This window comes from Falco cherrug, chromosome 2, assembly GCF_023634085.1.
Source record: "Falco cherrug isolate bFalChe1 chromosome 2, bFalChe1.pri, whole genome shotgun sequence".
Lineage (NCBI taxonomy): Eukaryota > Metazoa > Chordata > Aves > Falconiformes > Falconidae > Falco > Falco cherrug.
In genome coordinates, this window is record NC_073698.1 from 17,868,842 (window position 1) to 17,886,190 (window position 17,349).

At 37.7% G+C, this 17,349-nt stretch overlaps 1 protein-coding gene across 1 annotated transcript in view; it reads right to left on the reverse strand.

Annotated features, from left to right (window-relative positions):
* Window positions 1-317: 317 nt before the first annotated feature.
* The window catches only part of CWF19L2 (CWF19 like cell cycle control factor 2), a 90,535-nt gene continuing 73,503 nt past the window's right edge, over window positions 318-17,349 (reverse strand). Inside the window, exons 13-18 of the mRNA XM_055702431.1 lie at window positions 16,697-16,909; window positions 15,527-15,643; window positions 11,205-11,360; window positions 9,774-9,854; window positions 8,014-8,115; window positions 318-7,140 (exon numbers count right to left, since the gene is read on the reverse strand). Of these exons, the coding sequence (XP_055558406.1) occupies window positions 7,000-7,140; window positions 8,014-8,115; window positions 9,774-9,854; window positions 11,205-11,360; window positions 15,527-15,643; window positions 16,697-16,909 (810 nt within the window). The 3' untranslated portion in view covers window positions 318-6,999. The remainder of the gene's footprint in view (window positions 7,141-8,013; window positions 8,116-9,773; window positions 9,855-11,204; window positions 11,361-15,526; window positions 15,644-16,696; window positions 16,910-17,349) is intronic.

Below are 17,349 nucleotides of genomic sequence, written 5' to 3' on the forward strand. Positions count from 1 at the left end.
AGACTTGGGCAAAAAATATCCAGCTATAATAGCAAACAATTTACTTGGAAACAGGAGAGGATCTGAAGATTGCAGGGAGCCGTGGGCTTTATAATATCACTTTTGTGAAAAAAGCAAACACTGCATCGGGTAGGGGGAAATGAATAGGAGGATATTCCACCAAGAACAGCAGTAACCCTTTCATATCAGACACACTGATAACACCTCCCTGAGATAATGTATCCACTCTCGAGACCTTCCATCACGTCTTTATGAACCAGAGAGACTCCAGAGAACAAAAGAATGATAAGAAGAACAGAAAGAATAACCTACATGAAAACACTGAAACAATATGCACAGTTTAATCTGAAGACTACAATGCAGAAAGACAACTTAATTGCAGTATTCAAACATGTAAAAGGAACCTCCGAAGAATGAAGTAACATTTCACAGTTCCATAACAGACAAGACAATAAATACTGGACCTGAATTGTGGACAATTCAGATTAAAGAGTAAGAAGAAAAACATTTCATGCTGAAAAGAGTGAATACTGGAAAAGGTTGTTCAGGAAGGCTGTGGATTTTCCCTCCTCAGAGGTCTTCATAGAGAAAACTGATCTCGTAATACCACTAATATACCTGATCTTGTCTTGGGAACAACTAAATAAAAATTATTTCCTCTCCTCCTCCTCCAATTCTATGGATGCCAAAAACCACTTATGAAAGGCTTAAGGTTTACTTAATACTAAATCCAGTGTTAGCAGAATAAGTACATAAACAAGTAAAGTTGTAATTCCTTTCTGGTTTTTTATTGTTTTTTTTTTTTTAATTATTATTAATTTTTTTTTAAAATTAAATTCAAACTACCTCCTCCGCTTGATAAGGGACATATTCTGACATTTTTAATGATGTAAAGCCCAGTGTAAGACTAGTGAAATCATATTAAGTCTCAGCAGCTGTTCCCTAAATGTAATCAACACACATCCTAATACACACAGTCACATGGAGAACCGGAATGCTGCTACCACTCTAAAAACAGTGGGCATGCCAGGGTTTGTACCTTTTTTACTAGGTAATAGTAGCAAATGCTCAGTGTCAACCATGAGAGATGGTGATTCAGGCAAAGACCCAATATTTTAGTACAGACTGATCACTCTTATTGGCTCACTGGCTAAACCTGCCGGTCCTAGCAAATATTTTCTGTCTTAGCAGGTATCACTAAGACAATCTACCCAATGAAAGAGCAGCCTGGATTAAGACGATGAAAACCTAAGTCCTGCAATAGCAGCCAGGAAAGAAAAGGACTGAAAAAGCACAAGGTCGTCATCTCTGACTGAATTTGCCCATGTTAACTCTAAACTAAGAGCCTACATACTTGGTTCCAGTTGAAGATGCCATCATCTATGAAGACACTGTTACTGTCAGTTGTCTTCTTCCACCTCACAGGCAAGTTCTTGGACCTACTGAACCAGGATCAAACATTCAAAGAGCTGTTCTGCACTAAAAGGGAGAATGTTGGAAGAGCTGGAAGAGCTGTAATGCTTTCCAACAACTACAAAGCACACACCTGGAGATGGCTTTAAAAAGCAGCTAGAGACATGAGAGAACACTTGGCATCCCCAAATGAAGCCTTGCAAACCTGTGACAACAGCAATGGGGAAGCCGTACAGTGATAACTGTGTATTTACACCACATTAAATAAATGTCAGCTCTGTTAGCTGTTCATATCTTGTCTTAAAAGTGCTGCTCCAAGCCATTTTCACATAAAATATCAGCGGAAAGAGGTAAGAGACTTACAAAGTCATCTCACCTTGTCTCAAGACCAAAGTGTACATACCTATCATTCCAAATCGACGTGCGGCCAGTAGTTGTACATCAATGACCAGAAATCAAACCAGAAAATATTGAAGAAAAATACTTCCCAGAAGGACACTGGTCCATGAAGAATGCCTTCAACTTTACTCTAAAAGGTTAATTATGCTTGTGTTTTCCGCTAAATTCATTTTTACTGCATGTATGCTCTAGGGTACTTGCTTTACAAAAGCTAAAAATTTAGAAAGAATTAATTGATGGATTTTTCAGTTCCAAGAAAGAAGTTAAAGCAAGTTCATCAGAGCCATGTCAGGCCAGCAGCTGCCCTCAGACCACACGTACAAAGGCACATGCAGCTTGTGCACTGGGGAATGAACTTTTTGCACCTACCCACGTGTCAAGAGCTCAGACTATGCTTCCTCTAACATAACCAAAACTCATTTTATGTTGTATGATGTGCCTCTGGGCTCTCTGTGTACAGTGCTTAGGCCACACCTGGGAGGGTAGCAATGCTTGTATTAGTTAAAGATGTCCTGCAATGATGCTGTCCTTTTAAAATATTGTTCTAGTACTTCACAGACACTTTTATGATAAGTATCAGAATAAACAGAGGTAGCAGGTCAGTTGTGTGAGATAGATCACCAAGCACGATACAGTGTTTAGAACTCCAAAATCATCAACTTCTGCAATGAGGGACAATTCTCTTCCAAAGATTTCCCTAGAACAATCCTGGAATTGTATTATTAGCTTTGAAATCTAGGACCCAAGGATAGCTTAAATATTCTTTTATAACCAACTTCCAATGGTTCTTAACTTGGGAGGTAAAAGTTACACCAGCTTCCCTGTAAAGGGTGTAGCAGCATGACTTTCCTGAAGGCAGCCTATTACCCTTCCTTTTCACTTTTAACGACACAAATGCAGCATCTAGAAAAGTAATGTTACCACACAGCTACATCAATATGCGCATGAGAATTATAATGTTAGCAAGCTTGGATTTCTAAAGTCAGTTCCTTCATACTGAATTAGATTGTCTTGATTTGTGAGGGCTAAAAATGGCACTTCTAACTAGGTATTAAGGATCTTATTTCCAAAACAGCTACACTTAAAGCAAGAGCATAGCAGCCTGTGTCGCCACATCTTTTCACCTAGCAGCCCAGCTGGAATTAGAAAGAGAAAACATGCTTTAATGATAAAAATACAGATGCAGAAGACAGGAAATACTGAAGAAATTTTGACCGCAGACAGAACCCTTAAGGGACCCATCAAAATGTTTCATCTTTCATAGACTGCAGGAGATTTGTGATCTCTTGCCATCACAGTTACTATTAATTTTAACATGTTATTTTCTAATCAGAACTCATATGAAATTTAAAACAAGTTGGTTGAACTCAGTATGTAAAATCCCACTAAATCACATTTCATTTATGACTTTGGGAATAACTTACTGTTTGGATTCATGAACCTACTGAGAAAAAAATCAGCCCAAATAGAGCTAAGATTGAGTGTTGCTATACTGATTTTCTAGAAAAGCAACAAAAAACCAAACTGTTCTCTTCCAGGTATTTTAACAAGTACAAAGCAAAATCACACCCAAACTGCACTAAATGCAACATCCCGCAGTCTTACTCCAAAGAAAAACACAAAAGAAGGGAAAAGCAAGTGGAATATGCACATAGATGAGAACCACATATCTGGAAGCAACACCAGCAATTAACAGAAAGCCTTGCTTTCCATTTTAGCTGAGGTCATCTCAGCTTACATCAGCCTCATTTTACATTACCTCAGTTTACATCAACAGATGACTTCAGGCAATCACCTTGACATCAGTGATCCACTGCTGATGGTAAGCATAACGATACCATGGCAGCTTTTGCACATTTTGTAGCTAATGGTATAGTAAAAATTCATGGTGTTTTCCTTCAAATTGAGCAAAAGGAACAACCTCAAAATGCAGGCCCTTAACGGGAAGACAACCACCTCGTGCTTCAGGCAGTTTTTCTACAGCAACCGCATGGGCCTGGGGAATATCAGGTTGAATAGAACAGGCTGAGAAAAAGCAAAGAATAAAGTGAGACATCTTACAGGAGCCTGTTTAGCTCATTTGCCCCAAGACAGACTCAGTCTGGGAATCTTCAAGGTACCAAGGCCCCAGGCAGATGATCTGTTTGCCTACAGCATCCATCCTGGTTCTCTCCAGAGAACCTAGTGACAAACATAATTGAATAGAAAGCTCTGCAGCGCGAGCTCCTGCTCAGCCCTCACCCAGGGCCTGATCGAGCAGCTGGTGCAGCACACGTTCCCTGGAACTGCTGAAAGACCTGGAATGCAGGCAAGAGGACACAATTTCTTCAGCATAGCAAGGAAACACAACGGAGGGGAGTACTCCAAGCTGGGAAAAGCTGACTTGATAGCAGGGAAACACTGCATTTTATGCCAGGCAGCGAGCAGAAGAGTAGCAACACATATTACATGTAAGAATCTTGGGCAGGACATGGATATATTCTAACACCTGTTAAATCACACACTTGGATTCACTTGGAGAGAAGTCCCTTTTCCTTCCTGGGTATACGAAAGAGTACGTAGGAACACATTTACAGCAATGTAAGAAATGCAGCTTTTGATCCCTATTCTTCCTAAAGGCACCTGATTTTACATTTTCCACCTCTTACTGCCAAAGAATTTAGGTATTGGGCACTCTTCTGGATTAAGGTCTATTTAAAGTATTTTAATATTTATAAGAGTAAGGACTGAAGTCTAAGCATACCATCCCTTCAGTGTAAGTGCCCTAACAAGCTGTGTTCAATCTTGTGACCTCATGAATATTTAGAAATATTTATGAAGAGGAACAGCTTAACCTGAAGATATACGTGTCTGGTCTGTGGCCAGCTAGAGTAAGATACTATTCTCAGTGTATGTGGTAAGCAGAATCTCCCATTCTGAAAACTTCTAATAGAGTAAGACACAGACACATTTTCCTTTATCACCAGCTTGAGATTGTTACTCTTACTTTGCATTTCAGAGTCCTTTCTGGTCCAAAGAATATCACAGGTTTTGCTGAAACCAGAATAATACAGTATGTACAGATCATGAGTCAGAGGCCTTTTCTATGTAAAAGTTACGATAGGTTTTGTGAAACACAGTGCTTCCCTTGAGAAACATGAATTTTGAGAGAAGTGATACTATTTAGAAAAATTGCACTTCCAGCACAGCATTGGATAAAGACTTTTCTGTGGACTTTAAAGACAGTCACCTCTGCCACTTCCCAGCTATCATCCAGGGGGAAAGCTGAGACTGGAGGCAACATACACTTTCCAAGAAAACAATTTTAGTCACGCTTTACACTATCAAACACTGCACTTACCTAAATTTGCTTCAGCATCATCACATTCTAAGCAACTACTAGCAGCTACTATTTCATGTCCTATTTGCTCTGTAATCTCCCCAGCTGCCTAAGGAAGATCAAAACTTATTGGAGAACAGTAGAACTGGCCCTTTTATCCATGGCTTGCTGGTGAAAAACATAAAATCACTAAAATTACCACGACATCTTATTTTTAAGTTATTTCTCTTGCAGTGACACATTTACAAAGATCCTACAGAAAACAATTCACAGCACGGTAGATTTCTATCTCTACCAGACTTATTTGACAAAATGGGGTAGGGGGAGAAAAAAAAAGTACTAGCTCTTCAGAAAAGTTGCAGAAGACCACCTTATAGAACACTTATTCAACCCTGTAATATTTAGTGATCCATTTTTTAATCTGAGTGGTTCACAACAGTTAGCGGAGCTGTACAGGGCAATGGTTCCACAAAGAACAGGAAGCTTGTTGAGAGACCTACACACTGCCTTAACCTCTCCTGTGCTAAGGGCCTTCCACTTGCTATTTGGAGCCTTTCTCTGTAGCACTGCAGTCTTTTTTTTTTGCCAGTCTGCACCCTTTGCCTTACGCACTGGGAGGATTATATGGCAATGTTTTCATCAGTGTCCTTCTCTCCTTGTCCTGATCTCCCAGCTCTGCACCTGCGAAGCCCGAGCCTGCTATGTCAGGTTTCCCATGGAAAGTGATTGACAGTAATGCAAGAATCATCCTTTTTCCCCCCTCTTCACGCTTTCCTACCCCCATTTTGTAAATTTTAGACAAAAGAAAAAACAAAAGCCTAGTGAGTAACACTGAAGACAGTAAGCCCACAGGCATTTCCCAGTGACATCCACACACAAAGCTCAAATATCAAGATGCAACTCTTACCTCTGATCAGCGTGTGCCAACCAATACTAACAGCATACCAAGCAGGAACAACCAGCAGGGAGTTTGAGCAGGTCCCAGTGAAAACTATATACAGTTATTATGGGAAAAGTATTATGGTGGACCACCTGCCACACTAGAGGTGATGCCCAGGGGAGATCACCTGGGGAGATCTCCGATGATTTTCTTCTTTGCTGGCCACCACAAAGTGTTTTCCCTTAATGTTCTTCCACCCTCCTCTCTCTTTTTTTTTTTTCCTGTTGTCATCAAAAGCAACTGTTACCATTAAAGCTGTCACTTGGCATCAGCTATGGTTTGTCTCACCATCCTTTGTGCAACAGGTCAGCTGGAAGACTACTTCATATTGAAAGAAGTAGGTACAAAACGCACAAAAAATTGCATTCATTCTTGTGCAGGGAGGAAACAGCAGGTTTATCAATCACAACCTATGTGAATGTTTGTGTTACTGCAATGACTCAACTTAAAGAACACAAGGACTCAAAATCAGAAAATTATTTTCCATACAGTTACCTTCTGCAACAATGTATTTGTGTTAATCAAATGTTCTTAAAACGTACACCATTTTCTACAAAAAGTCACCACGGCAATTAAGCACTGGCTCTATGCTAAATACAGTAATAAAAATATCAGTTGCCTCAAAGATCATAAAAACTTCCAAAAGCAGAAGGTACATTTTGAAGAACTCCAATGGCCACATGGATATTGTCCTTTTGGCTCATCTAAAACATGAAAAACTAAAACCACTGTACACTTCTGGTTTGTCAGGCTCGCAGGTTCAGGTGATCCACAGTGTCCAAGCCAGAAACAGGTAACCAGCAAATAAACAATATCCTTGGTTTTAAAATAGATTAGCAATACATAACACACTGGTGTTATTCTTAACATATGAAATACCCTTTAATATAATTTATGGCTTATATAGTCCTTGACTGCAGGGATGTACTCATTCTTTCTTTTTTGTAAAGTCATATGGTTTCCACCACTGTGCAAACTGCAACACCTTCTTCCTCTGACCCTCAAAGTTCTGTCTGATTCCTCTTCTCCAGAGCTGTGGTTCCAGGTCCAGCATGCCACCAATAATTTCCTTTGTAGGTAGAAGAAAGGCAGATAACAATAAATGCAAAACTACCATATTACTTAATACTATTGCACCATAAAGAAATACGTATTTTCAAATAATGACATTATTTGTCACTGTTTTCTCCAAGTAAATTAAAACTTGAAATTCTGAAAAACATATCAATTCAAAAATTAGAACTATAGTTGTTAGATGGTTGTCTCAGTAAAACTCTTAAAGCACAGCACAGCAACGCACTGCATAAATATCCTAACATTGCAAGACTGTCAATACGTTAGTACATTTGTGACTAAGAAAAGTTCAGAAAAAAAGAAAGCTGCCCACTTTGCTCTTAAGTCCTTCTGGAGTAAGTTAAATTCCTCCCCAGTCACTCTTAATGTTTTTGCAATATTGACCTTTTCAATAAATGATTGTTGTGACATAATAAAGAAAGGAGGGATTTATTGCAGCTCTTCCTGTATATACTATATACCACATGGAGTAATTTAACCATACAAGTATTTTACAAGGAGTTATCTCTGAGTGTGTGTGGATGCACCCAAATTTATACAAGCAGAAATCAGTCCACCTGTATGAGAGTACTACAGCTGTGAAAACGCTTAAATAGATGCAAGTATTTCCCATCTCTTAGATTATGTCAAATAACTAGAGTTTCTACGAATTCAAAAGAAACATGGATCTAGAATCACTGAGTATCAACCAGGGAAGAAATTAACTATTCCTTTATTAAACAAGGCAAGTGAAGATGGCTCACCAAGAAAAGCCAGCTACCAAACTGGGATAAGGTACGGAGTGACTGTTCTGGCAGCAGCTATTTTAATTACTTAAATTTTACAGAACAGAGTATAATTGGTAAATTGATCTTTTACATTACAATACCTTTCCAAAGTAATGAGGGAACTTGTGCTGATCTTCAATGACATGAGCAAATCCTCCTTGAAGGCCAAAGTCCACAGAAAAGTATGGTAATCCTTTAGGAACCTATACACATAAACACACATTTTCAGACATTTAACAGACCATAGGCATTTAGTTAACCACCCTAAAACTTAATGAATTTTAAAGTAGTTTTAGTTGACAGCATCACATTTTCTTTTAAACCACCTCTCAGACTAAGTATGTGTAGTGTAAAATTGCAACAGAGAAAGAAACAGTAAACCAAATGGTTAAGGGGAAAGAATAACACTCAACTACTAGACAAAAAGAAACCAAAACCTGAAAAGGTGGTTACTGGGTGGCAGAACCTCCAGAGGCCACTGCTGCAGCACCAGGTAAGAGATGGGAAGGGACCAGGCAGCAGCATGCACGCTGAGCAAATACCTTCCCGACTCCGCATCTCTGTATTACATGGGTTGAGTAGAAATGTTAAGACAACCACCAGCAAGTTGCATTAATTAAAGATAAAGTATTGTGTGATAACAGGAAATATTTACCAGTGGAAACATTAGCACTCAGGGGGAAGGGGAAACACCTCTATGGAGAACACACTACCAGAAAACCCCACTACACGACTGGGAGTTATCATTAACTTGCTGAATCAGATAATTTTATAATTCAGTCAGCCTACAGAGGAGACGCTGGTTATAGTGCCACAGCAAAACAGCCTTCAGTCTGACAGAGAAGTGGGATTTATTTATTGCTACAGTACTGCCAATAATTTCTGCTGTTTCACTACAACAAGTTATTTTCCACTCTTTTGGTTGTTGGGGGTGTTCCTGTGCAGATAAGTTTACAAAGCCTCAAACTCATAACCATTTCCTCTGGTACAGTCCAAATAACTGCACAATTTTCACAGAGCATGTTCCATGTGTTGCTTGAAAATTCCCTCTAAAAATAATTAAGATTTAACACAGAGGGGCAATATAGCATAGCAAGAAACATAAAAACGCTAAATGAACTAAAAAAAATATCAAATCATTAAATAAGGAAAAAATGGGTCAGCAGGTGACACCTTAAGGAAAACGTCAGGTTTATCTTACTTGTCTGTAGCAATGTATCAGGTCTGGCAGGGATGGAGTTCATTTTTGTCACAGCAGTCCACACAGTAAACTACTTGTGGTAAAGTCTATATACTACATATCTTTCACTTTAATAGTAAAAAGATGGAACAATCTTCAAACCTAACAGTTTCAGTATTATTCCTTTACGATTTGCATATACAAAGACATTTCAGTTTAATATCCAGGAGACAGATAGGAGTTCTGGTCCCTTGTTTTAGAAAAAAACACTTAATAATGCTATTTACATTTTTGCTTCATAAACTTAGGAACACAAAATGCTGATCTAGGTCAAAGAAATAGACACAGCAATTTTTTCCAGGACAGTAATCTGAAAATCTTTGGTCTACCTTAATTCTTAAAGTTAATGAAGAAAATTATGCTGGTACATGTCCTCAGAGTGCCAGCTTTGGTCTCAACCAATGCTTGTGGCTCAGTTAACCAATTGTTGAAATAAATGGGAATCTTTTCCCTAATGTCAGTTAGGAGTTCAGATTCTTAATTCTCATCATACCAATGCTGTCTCCTGATGCACTAATCTAATTGTGTTCCTTTTCTTCTCTCTTTGAAACAGTTAATAATGAAAAAAATATGAGAAAAATTTGCTGAGAAATTCAGTGTTCAATAGATCTCGTTACTTACAGATTTCCGAACATCTTTTGAAGAAAGATCAATTAACTTCTTGTTCATGGACCACTCTTCATCAGACTCCATTATAGCTTTCTGTAAAATCATTTTATCTAGATGTGAAAATAGTCCTTCAAAAAGCAAACAAAGAACTAACTTTTCAATGTAGTGAAGGACAGCGCACTGCAAGTACCAATTCTTTCTTAACAAAGTAACATTATTTTTGGCAATCTTTCTGATTTCCACAACTACCTATAAAGACATCATGTAATATCTTCAAAATCACTTAATCCTGGGTGGGGTTTTTTTGTTTTGATTCAGGGTTTGTTTTGGTTTGGGTTGGTTTTTTTTTAATTAACTTTTTCCAGATACAAATTATCTCTAATTAGTTTTAACTAAAAGGTCACATTATCTCTTTACTAAGCTCATAAAAAACCTCTTATAAATTCATTACAATATATTAGCTTTTTTTTTTCTTTTTTAAAAACAAAGAGGAGAACCAGCTTAGAAGGCTGATTGCCCTTGAAAAACTTTAAAGCTGCCTGTATCCTCCATAGTTTGGAAGTGGGTATAGTGTTTTATATATAGTATATAGTTTTAAATTTCATTAGCTGTGTATTTCAATAGTGGAAACTTCTGAAAGAAAGTTTTAAGCAAATGACTTTGCATTAAATCTTGTATGTTGTCCTTCCTTTAGTATTCAGACAAAATACAACATTTTACCAGCACCTGAAGCATAGCAATAACATCAGCCAGGTGAATAGTTTGAAAAGTGGTAAAAGTTACTGCATTGCTGTTCATTGTATTGACTGCTCCAGTTCATCAAAAAACAATCACATTATTTCCAGAAAGAACAAAGAACAAATCAAATAATTTACTTATAAAAGCCAAATTATAATCCAGTTGCTGAAAGCTGAAAGGCCTCGTTTCAAAGCAAAAGCTTAAATGAGCCCTTCCTTACAGGGTCAGGGGAAAGAGACGAGAAATGTGCTTACTGTATTAGGCTTACTGAAATAAAATGGGGATGAAACGTTGTATATCTGTATTTCTTAAAACAGCTGATATTATTTTCTCATTTTATGCTTGCCAAGCACATGCATGGTGTTTTAAGTTCATACTACAGGACTTAAGGAAGAAGTACTGCAATCCTTACAGAACTTCAAGAAACTACAGTTCTCTCTTCTTCCTCCAGTATTTCTCAGTGCAGTCAGACTTGAGACAACTGCACAGTGACATACAGCTCTTCCATTGACTACTTGAAGAACAGAACTACCTCACAGGGCTTGTTTTAAGATCAAGGAATATGATCAAAGAATCAATCAAGTAGTAGGATCAAAGAATCCACCTTTTCAAAACTAGTATTTGAATATCAAAAGAGATTTTCCAGAAATAGATTAATTATGATACATACATTGAAATGACCTGAGAAAAATCATTTTCACGAACCTTAAAGTAGATTGGAGCCATATCCCCTACTTCTTTTGGAAGAGGAATGCATTCATATACCATGTGATACCGTTTCTTCGTACTCATGTTTGTTTCTAGGAACACACAGTCCAAGTCTTTAGCTTCAAACATTTTCACCAACGCATTTCGAAACATCTGTTTAAAAAAAAAAAAAGTATAATTTGAATTAACTTTCCAAAGCTTTCAGATATAATATTTTGTATTATTTCATGATCATATTATATTCATAATATACTCATAATAACGTGGATAACAGTAGCAATCATACTAGGAAAATTCTGTAGTATTCTAAAATTTAATATGAACTATACTTCCTATGACACAAACATAGAAAGTCTAGAAAATTACTGTGAAATATGCATTATAATTAACACTACAAACACAGTTTTAATAAATACTGTGTAATTTTACAGTTGAAATTAAAACTACATTCAATTTCATAACTCTGATACTCCATAAAACAATATGGCTTTAACAGTAGATCCCAAGCTTGTGATTTCTAAGAAGGTAATGTGTTGCCTTGTTCTGACTATAGCTACTATTATCCTTTCACTACTCCTTCCAATTACACAGCGTTAAAAAAAAAAAAAAAAAAGACATTTCTACTAGGCATGCTTCACCTTTAAGGAAAATATTAATGTTGCCTCAAAAGAAAGCCATGGCTATAACCACCAACTTTATTATATGGAAGTTAACAAAATGTAGTACTTCATACATCTGGCCCCTTCCCCTTCATAGGGATTAGGTAGGTGTTGCACCTACTCAAAGTGTATTTCAAGTTACGACTCTGCTAGCTCCAGTGCCAGGGCCTGGCACATGCCCAGCAGGCTCTGCAACCTCTCCTGCCTGCTGATGCTCTGGCCGCCCGTGCGGGTGGGCAGCTCTGACATGCTGCAGCTGTAAGGTGGGATCAGATGTAGCAAAAAAAGCTGGGGAAAAAAGAGCTACGAGAAGCATGGCCTAGCCCCTCATCACTCAGGAGCTGCAATTAAGCTCAGGCCCTCACTTCTGCTCCTTGCCTGAGCTGTTTCAGGGTTGCCTGTGCCCAGCTATGTACCTGGCAGATCTTGGCCCTGACTTGCTGACTTGACCTTGAACCTAAGTCATCACCGTAGACTTGTCTGGCCATCACTGGGCCATGGATGACCCAGTCTACTCTCATGGGACCTGATCCCTTCTCCTGGCTTGGGTACCATGGGACTGTGCCTTGCCAGTGAGGTGACTTCCCCCACTTGCCTTGCCCATCACCTTCTACCCTTGACTTGCCTTCCTATGGAGCAGCCTGCTCTAGCTGCTCCCTGACCCTTGGCAGTTGGAATTTGCATCCAAGATATGCAAGAGCATCATCCTACAGCTCACAATGTAGATGCTGAATGAAATTACCATGCATAGTACATGGCATGATTTCTGAGACACATTCAGGTTCATTTTCAAATGCACAAAAGATCTGACTGTGACAGGTGAATGTTTCTGAAAATATCTCAAGAGCTTGAAAACTGCTCTTTAAGAGTGAACATTTTTGTATTCTCCCTATACCATTTCCATAGCATAAACCAAGAAATCACTAAAACTGTATGAGCCTCAGACTACAGGTACCATAAATCTACGACTCACATAATTCACAGGTTATCTTTTTTGCACTGATTTTTTTTTTCAATTAACAACGCTTAGATGTACAAACAACATAACTAAAAGGTTAATCTCATCTAAAGGTTTAAGATTCCCTATCTTAATTGGAGAGTTGGTGAATTAAACAAGCATAAGCAACTACACATATTCATAAGCATCAGCAAGTACTGAAGTAAAACAGATGGAAAACAAGTCACTACCAGGTTTTTGATGCAAAAGGACTAGAAATTGAGCTGTCCTCCTCCCCACCCTTCTGTCATCTTGCACAGTAGGAATCAAAATAAAAGTCTAAGAAACTTGGCCAAATATATATCTTAACCAGGTATTTAAGCTCTCCAAAGGTGGCCCTTGTGGCCTGAATTTTCCCTCCCAAATAAGCTGCTCCATGCTGTGACAAGAACACACTAGCACCACCACGCCTAAAACAACCGATGAAACAGCTAGAACTCTGTGAATACATCACTGTACCATGACTGATTCGGGACTTTACTTTGCAGAGTGACAGGCAACTCTGAATTAATAACTTTTTGTCTTCTCCCTCTCACCACGGCCCCCAGACCTCTACTTCTGAAATACAGCAAAGCAAGCAACTCTAGTGAGATAAGAGAAACATTAAACCAAAGGTTGGGAAAGACTATTACTTAAGAGTTGCTACCCTGCAATATCAACTGAAATACAAATCCACTGAAAAGCCTAGAATATCTGCAGATGTTAGCTAATGTTTCCCAGACTGCACTGTCTTGGGTTTAAATACACTGCACTTTTCTGAGTGGGCCAAAACATCAAGGAACATCAAGGATTATTAGCACTGGAAAGGACAAAACCGTAAGAGCAAGTAAGAGGGCTTGGCTTACGCTCGGATGCACACACCATTGATACATGTAACAGTTCAATACAGAACATATAAAGATATATATATCTTCACATAAAAAAATGGCATACATACTTACTTTGGCAAGTGAGCACACCAGTCTAAAGCACACAATACATTAAATTCAAGTGCTTGAAGGCATACGGTATAAAAGAACCCTTCTTGCTTTATTTCAACATATCTTAAAAAAACACCCCTGCAAAAGTGGTTAGCTAAAACGTGCTCAATACAACATTTTATGAATATCTGAACTGTGATTTTTCCCCTCAAAAGTAATACAAAATATGCCTCTAGCATAAAAATCAGTTTAGTCACTGCGTAAGTGTATGCTTATACCCCTGCTAAAGCCTTTCAGGCTCTTCCTACTGAATTACATAGAAGCAGGGGGGAATCTGTGTTCATCACTTCCCAAAGTACATTGTTGTAAAAAAATGTTTAACCTGCCTATGAATATACTCACAGGGTCAATGAACAATGGTTTTACCAACTAGTTGCACTTTATAGCAAGGAAAATACTAGTGTTGAATACAGGAACTGCATTTGGTTACCTTTTCTTTATCCTATTTTCCTTCTCATACAAACTTAGAAAAAATATAATCTATTCAGTTAGAATAGTTTAGGATAAATTGAAGATATAGAATAAATATATTTATCGCTTCTCCCCATGCTCTGTTGTTCCTCCTGATTCCACTTGTTGCACTTATTTGCTTCTTATCCAACTTTCTTAGGCATTTCTGTCAATATATAAAAGAACTCCTTTCCCTGCCTGCTTGGGAGGGAGCATAATTTACCAAGAAACACTGTATACAAATTACATCAACTATAAGAATCAATGCGGGGAGCTGATTTGGAAAGTCAGAGAATCTATCTGCCAGACCTGAGGCAAGACCCATGTTACTTAAACCATTTCAAACTCATGAATTAACCTGTTTTTAAATCTAAGCAACTGCAAGCCATAAAGCCTTTCTCTAGTCTGAAACAGTCTCCAATATTTTGATATAAGAGGTTGCAAGTTGTTTTCCTCTTATAATAATCCTGATGGCAGTAGGGGTGGGGGAGGGGATATTGACAATCATAGTCAATCTCTTAGGCAGAAGCTTGTAACATTCTTCCCTTGATTTTCCTTTTCCAAGGAAAACAGAACTCAAAACCTTCAAAATGTCTTCGTAAGAACAGTTGGAAAGCATGACCCATTACACTTGGCAGTTGATTGTATTAATTATTTTCAAAAAAGGTAAGAAATTGGATTCTAACAGGGACCTCACTGATTTAAAGGAGGAGGAGATCGTTCTCTCTCAATTGGCATCCACCTAAACCCCAGATTAGCTTAAAAAACCTGAAGATATGTAAACAACCTGTCTTCAGCTTGTGTTTCATTATAAGTGATCTTTCTTCCCTAACAATCCTTTTCTTTTCCTTGGCACTCCCAAGGAAATCCTAACTGTGAAACCAGTTATTCGGCTTTCCGTTAAGGCATCAGCTGTACCCAAGTCACCCCCAATAGATGCTCCCCTAACCTCACTTCAAAGACCTCCAAAGACAGAGGTTCTGCAGCACTCCAGGCAACTTTTTCTAGTGCTTATAAATAAAAACTTTTCTTCAGTGTTTACCCTGCATCTCCCTTTTTCAGTATTTGACCACTAATTTTCATCTACAGTGCAAAAATGTTCTGCCCCTTAGTGGAATCAGAAAAGAACTGCCAGGCTGGAAATTATGAACATTGGTACTTATAACAAGTATGTTATTGTTCAAAACATTATTTTACAAAACTGTTAGAACATGAGACAGTTTCTTAGCTGACCTGGATTTCTTCCCAGATGTCTTCATCCAAAAGAGTGGCTGCAGTATGGTGCTGTAGAGGGGCTATCAGGCAGTGACCTTCAGTAAGGGACTCGTTCCTTGGTAGAGACAAGTAAACCTACAAAAAGCAAGCAAAAAATGAGGTGCCCATTTTTCTAGCATTAGTAACCTTCCCATTGCTAAGGCTACGAAATACATCATTTGCTAAATTCAAACCAATAGAAGCCATCACCTTCTAATTACAGCAAGGTATTAGTAATTTTAGTGTTTTTAAAAGGTCCTGTTATTCATCAGTAGCTCCAATGAACTAGTATTACCCAGAGAGCAGGTCCACCAATAAGGCAGTAATATCAGCCTTATAGGCCTAGTATCCTAACTGTTACAAAATCACACTGTTTAGATCTCTATATTGAAAGTGTAATGGACTATGTATGCATTTTTAATAAGAGATATATAAATGCATAAATACAGATGTATATTTGTGTATGTGTATATATAATCTATCTATATTTTAAAAATAAACGCAATGTACCATAATACGTATCTATTAATTTAATTCATTGGCCTATGAAAAGTCCCAAATCAAATGAAAAACATCAATAATAAATATATATAAATAAATATAAATATAAATAAATGAAAATAAAAATAATAATTAAAAATATTAAAACTTTGGAAAAAGAATGACAAAGCCTATACTGAAGCATTTCAGATGTTATAAATCAAAATATTTATGCAACTTTTAAAAGCATTAACAGAAACAGGAAGGTTCCCTGAAACAAACTTGTCTATTTCAAAGGATTTTAGGCTTAAAAATGGAATTTTCCACTTAAATTTTCTTTGATAACATTGAGATACAGTTCCATTCAAATTTCCTCCAGTGTAGTGCACTCTAATCTCTGCACTCAGATCTTTCATTATTGCTCCTGTCTTCCACAAATCCACAAATGTGAAGTTCTGATATCAAAGATTAGCTTTAAAATTCATGACAGATCTATATCTTTTCCTCCCTCACCCTTAAGGTTTTGTGAAATCAAATCGAAGGGCAAGGAAAATAAGATGCAGAACAATAAATCATTTGACAGAAGCAATTTTATTCTTAATCTCAGGCACTCTAATATCAACACTGCCTTCTTATTTTTACATTTGTGTTAAATTGCTATTTTCTTACCTTGGTGCCAATTGCAATAATAAGATGTTTAGAAAGTTCACTGCTATCAAAGCAGTATGGGCACTTTTCCATGTGTGCAGCAAGCTGCTGGTGCTCACGTATTGCTTTTCTTCTTTGTATTTCTTCCTCTTCCCCACTGCGCGCTCTTTTGGCTGCTTTGGAAACAAACATGTCATCCAGAGTGTAGTACTCTCTGTCAGTTTTTTCCATGAGCTGAAAAGATACACAGAAAAATTGCATGTGTATATAAAATATGCAAGAAAAAATACTTAGCTCTTTGTACTATCCTTTACTGAGAAAAGCACCAGCACTGCTTTCTCCCATACGGCATGTGCAGCACATGCAATGATCAGGTCCATCCCTCCTGAGTACAGTCATACACAGCTTTAGACAGTATAGATATTAAAATATAGACATGTGACAGCAGTGAGAAAGTATTTCAATATTATCTTCACATAACTTCAGCTTTAAACAGATGCACAATTTTTAAAATCGTATCTTATCATATACTTTATTCCTGTCTTCCCCCTCCTCCTCTCCTATCACTATCCAATAGATCATCATTTGTGAAGTAATTAGACCATGACTCTGTCCCTCATATTCCTATCCAGTGAAAATAAGCCATTATTCTTACCAAGTGAACAGTATTAAGC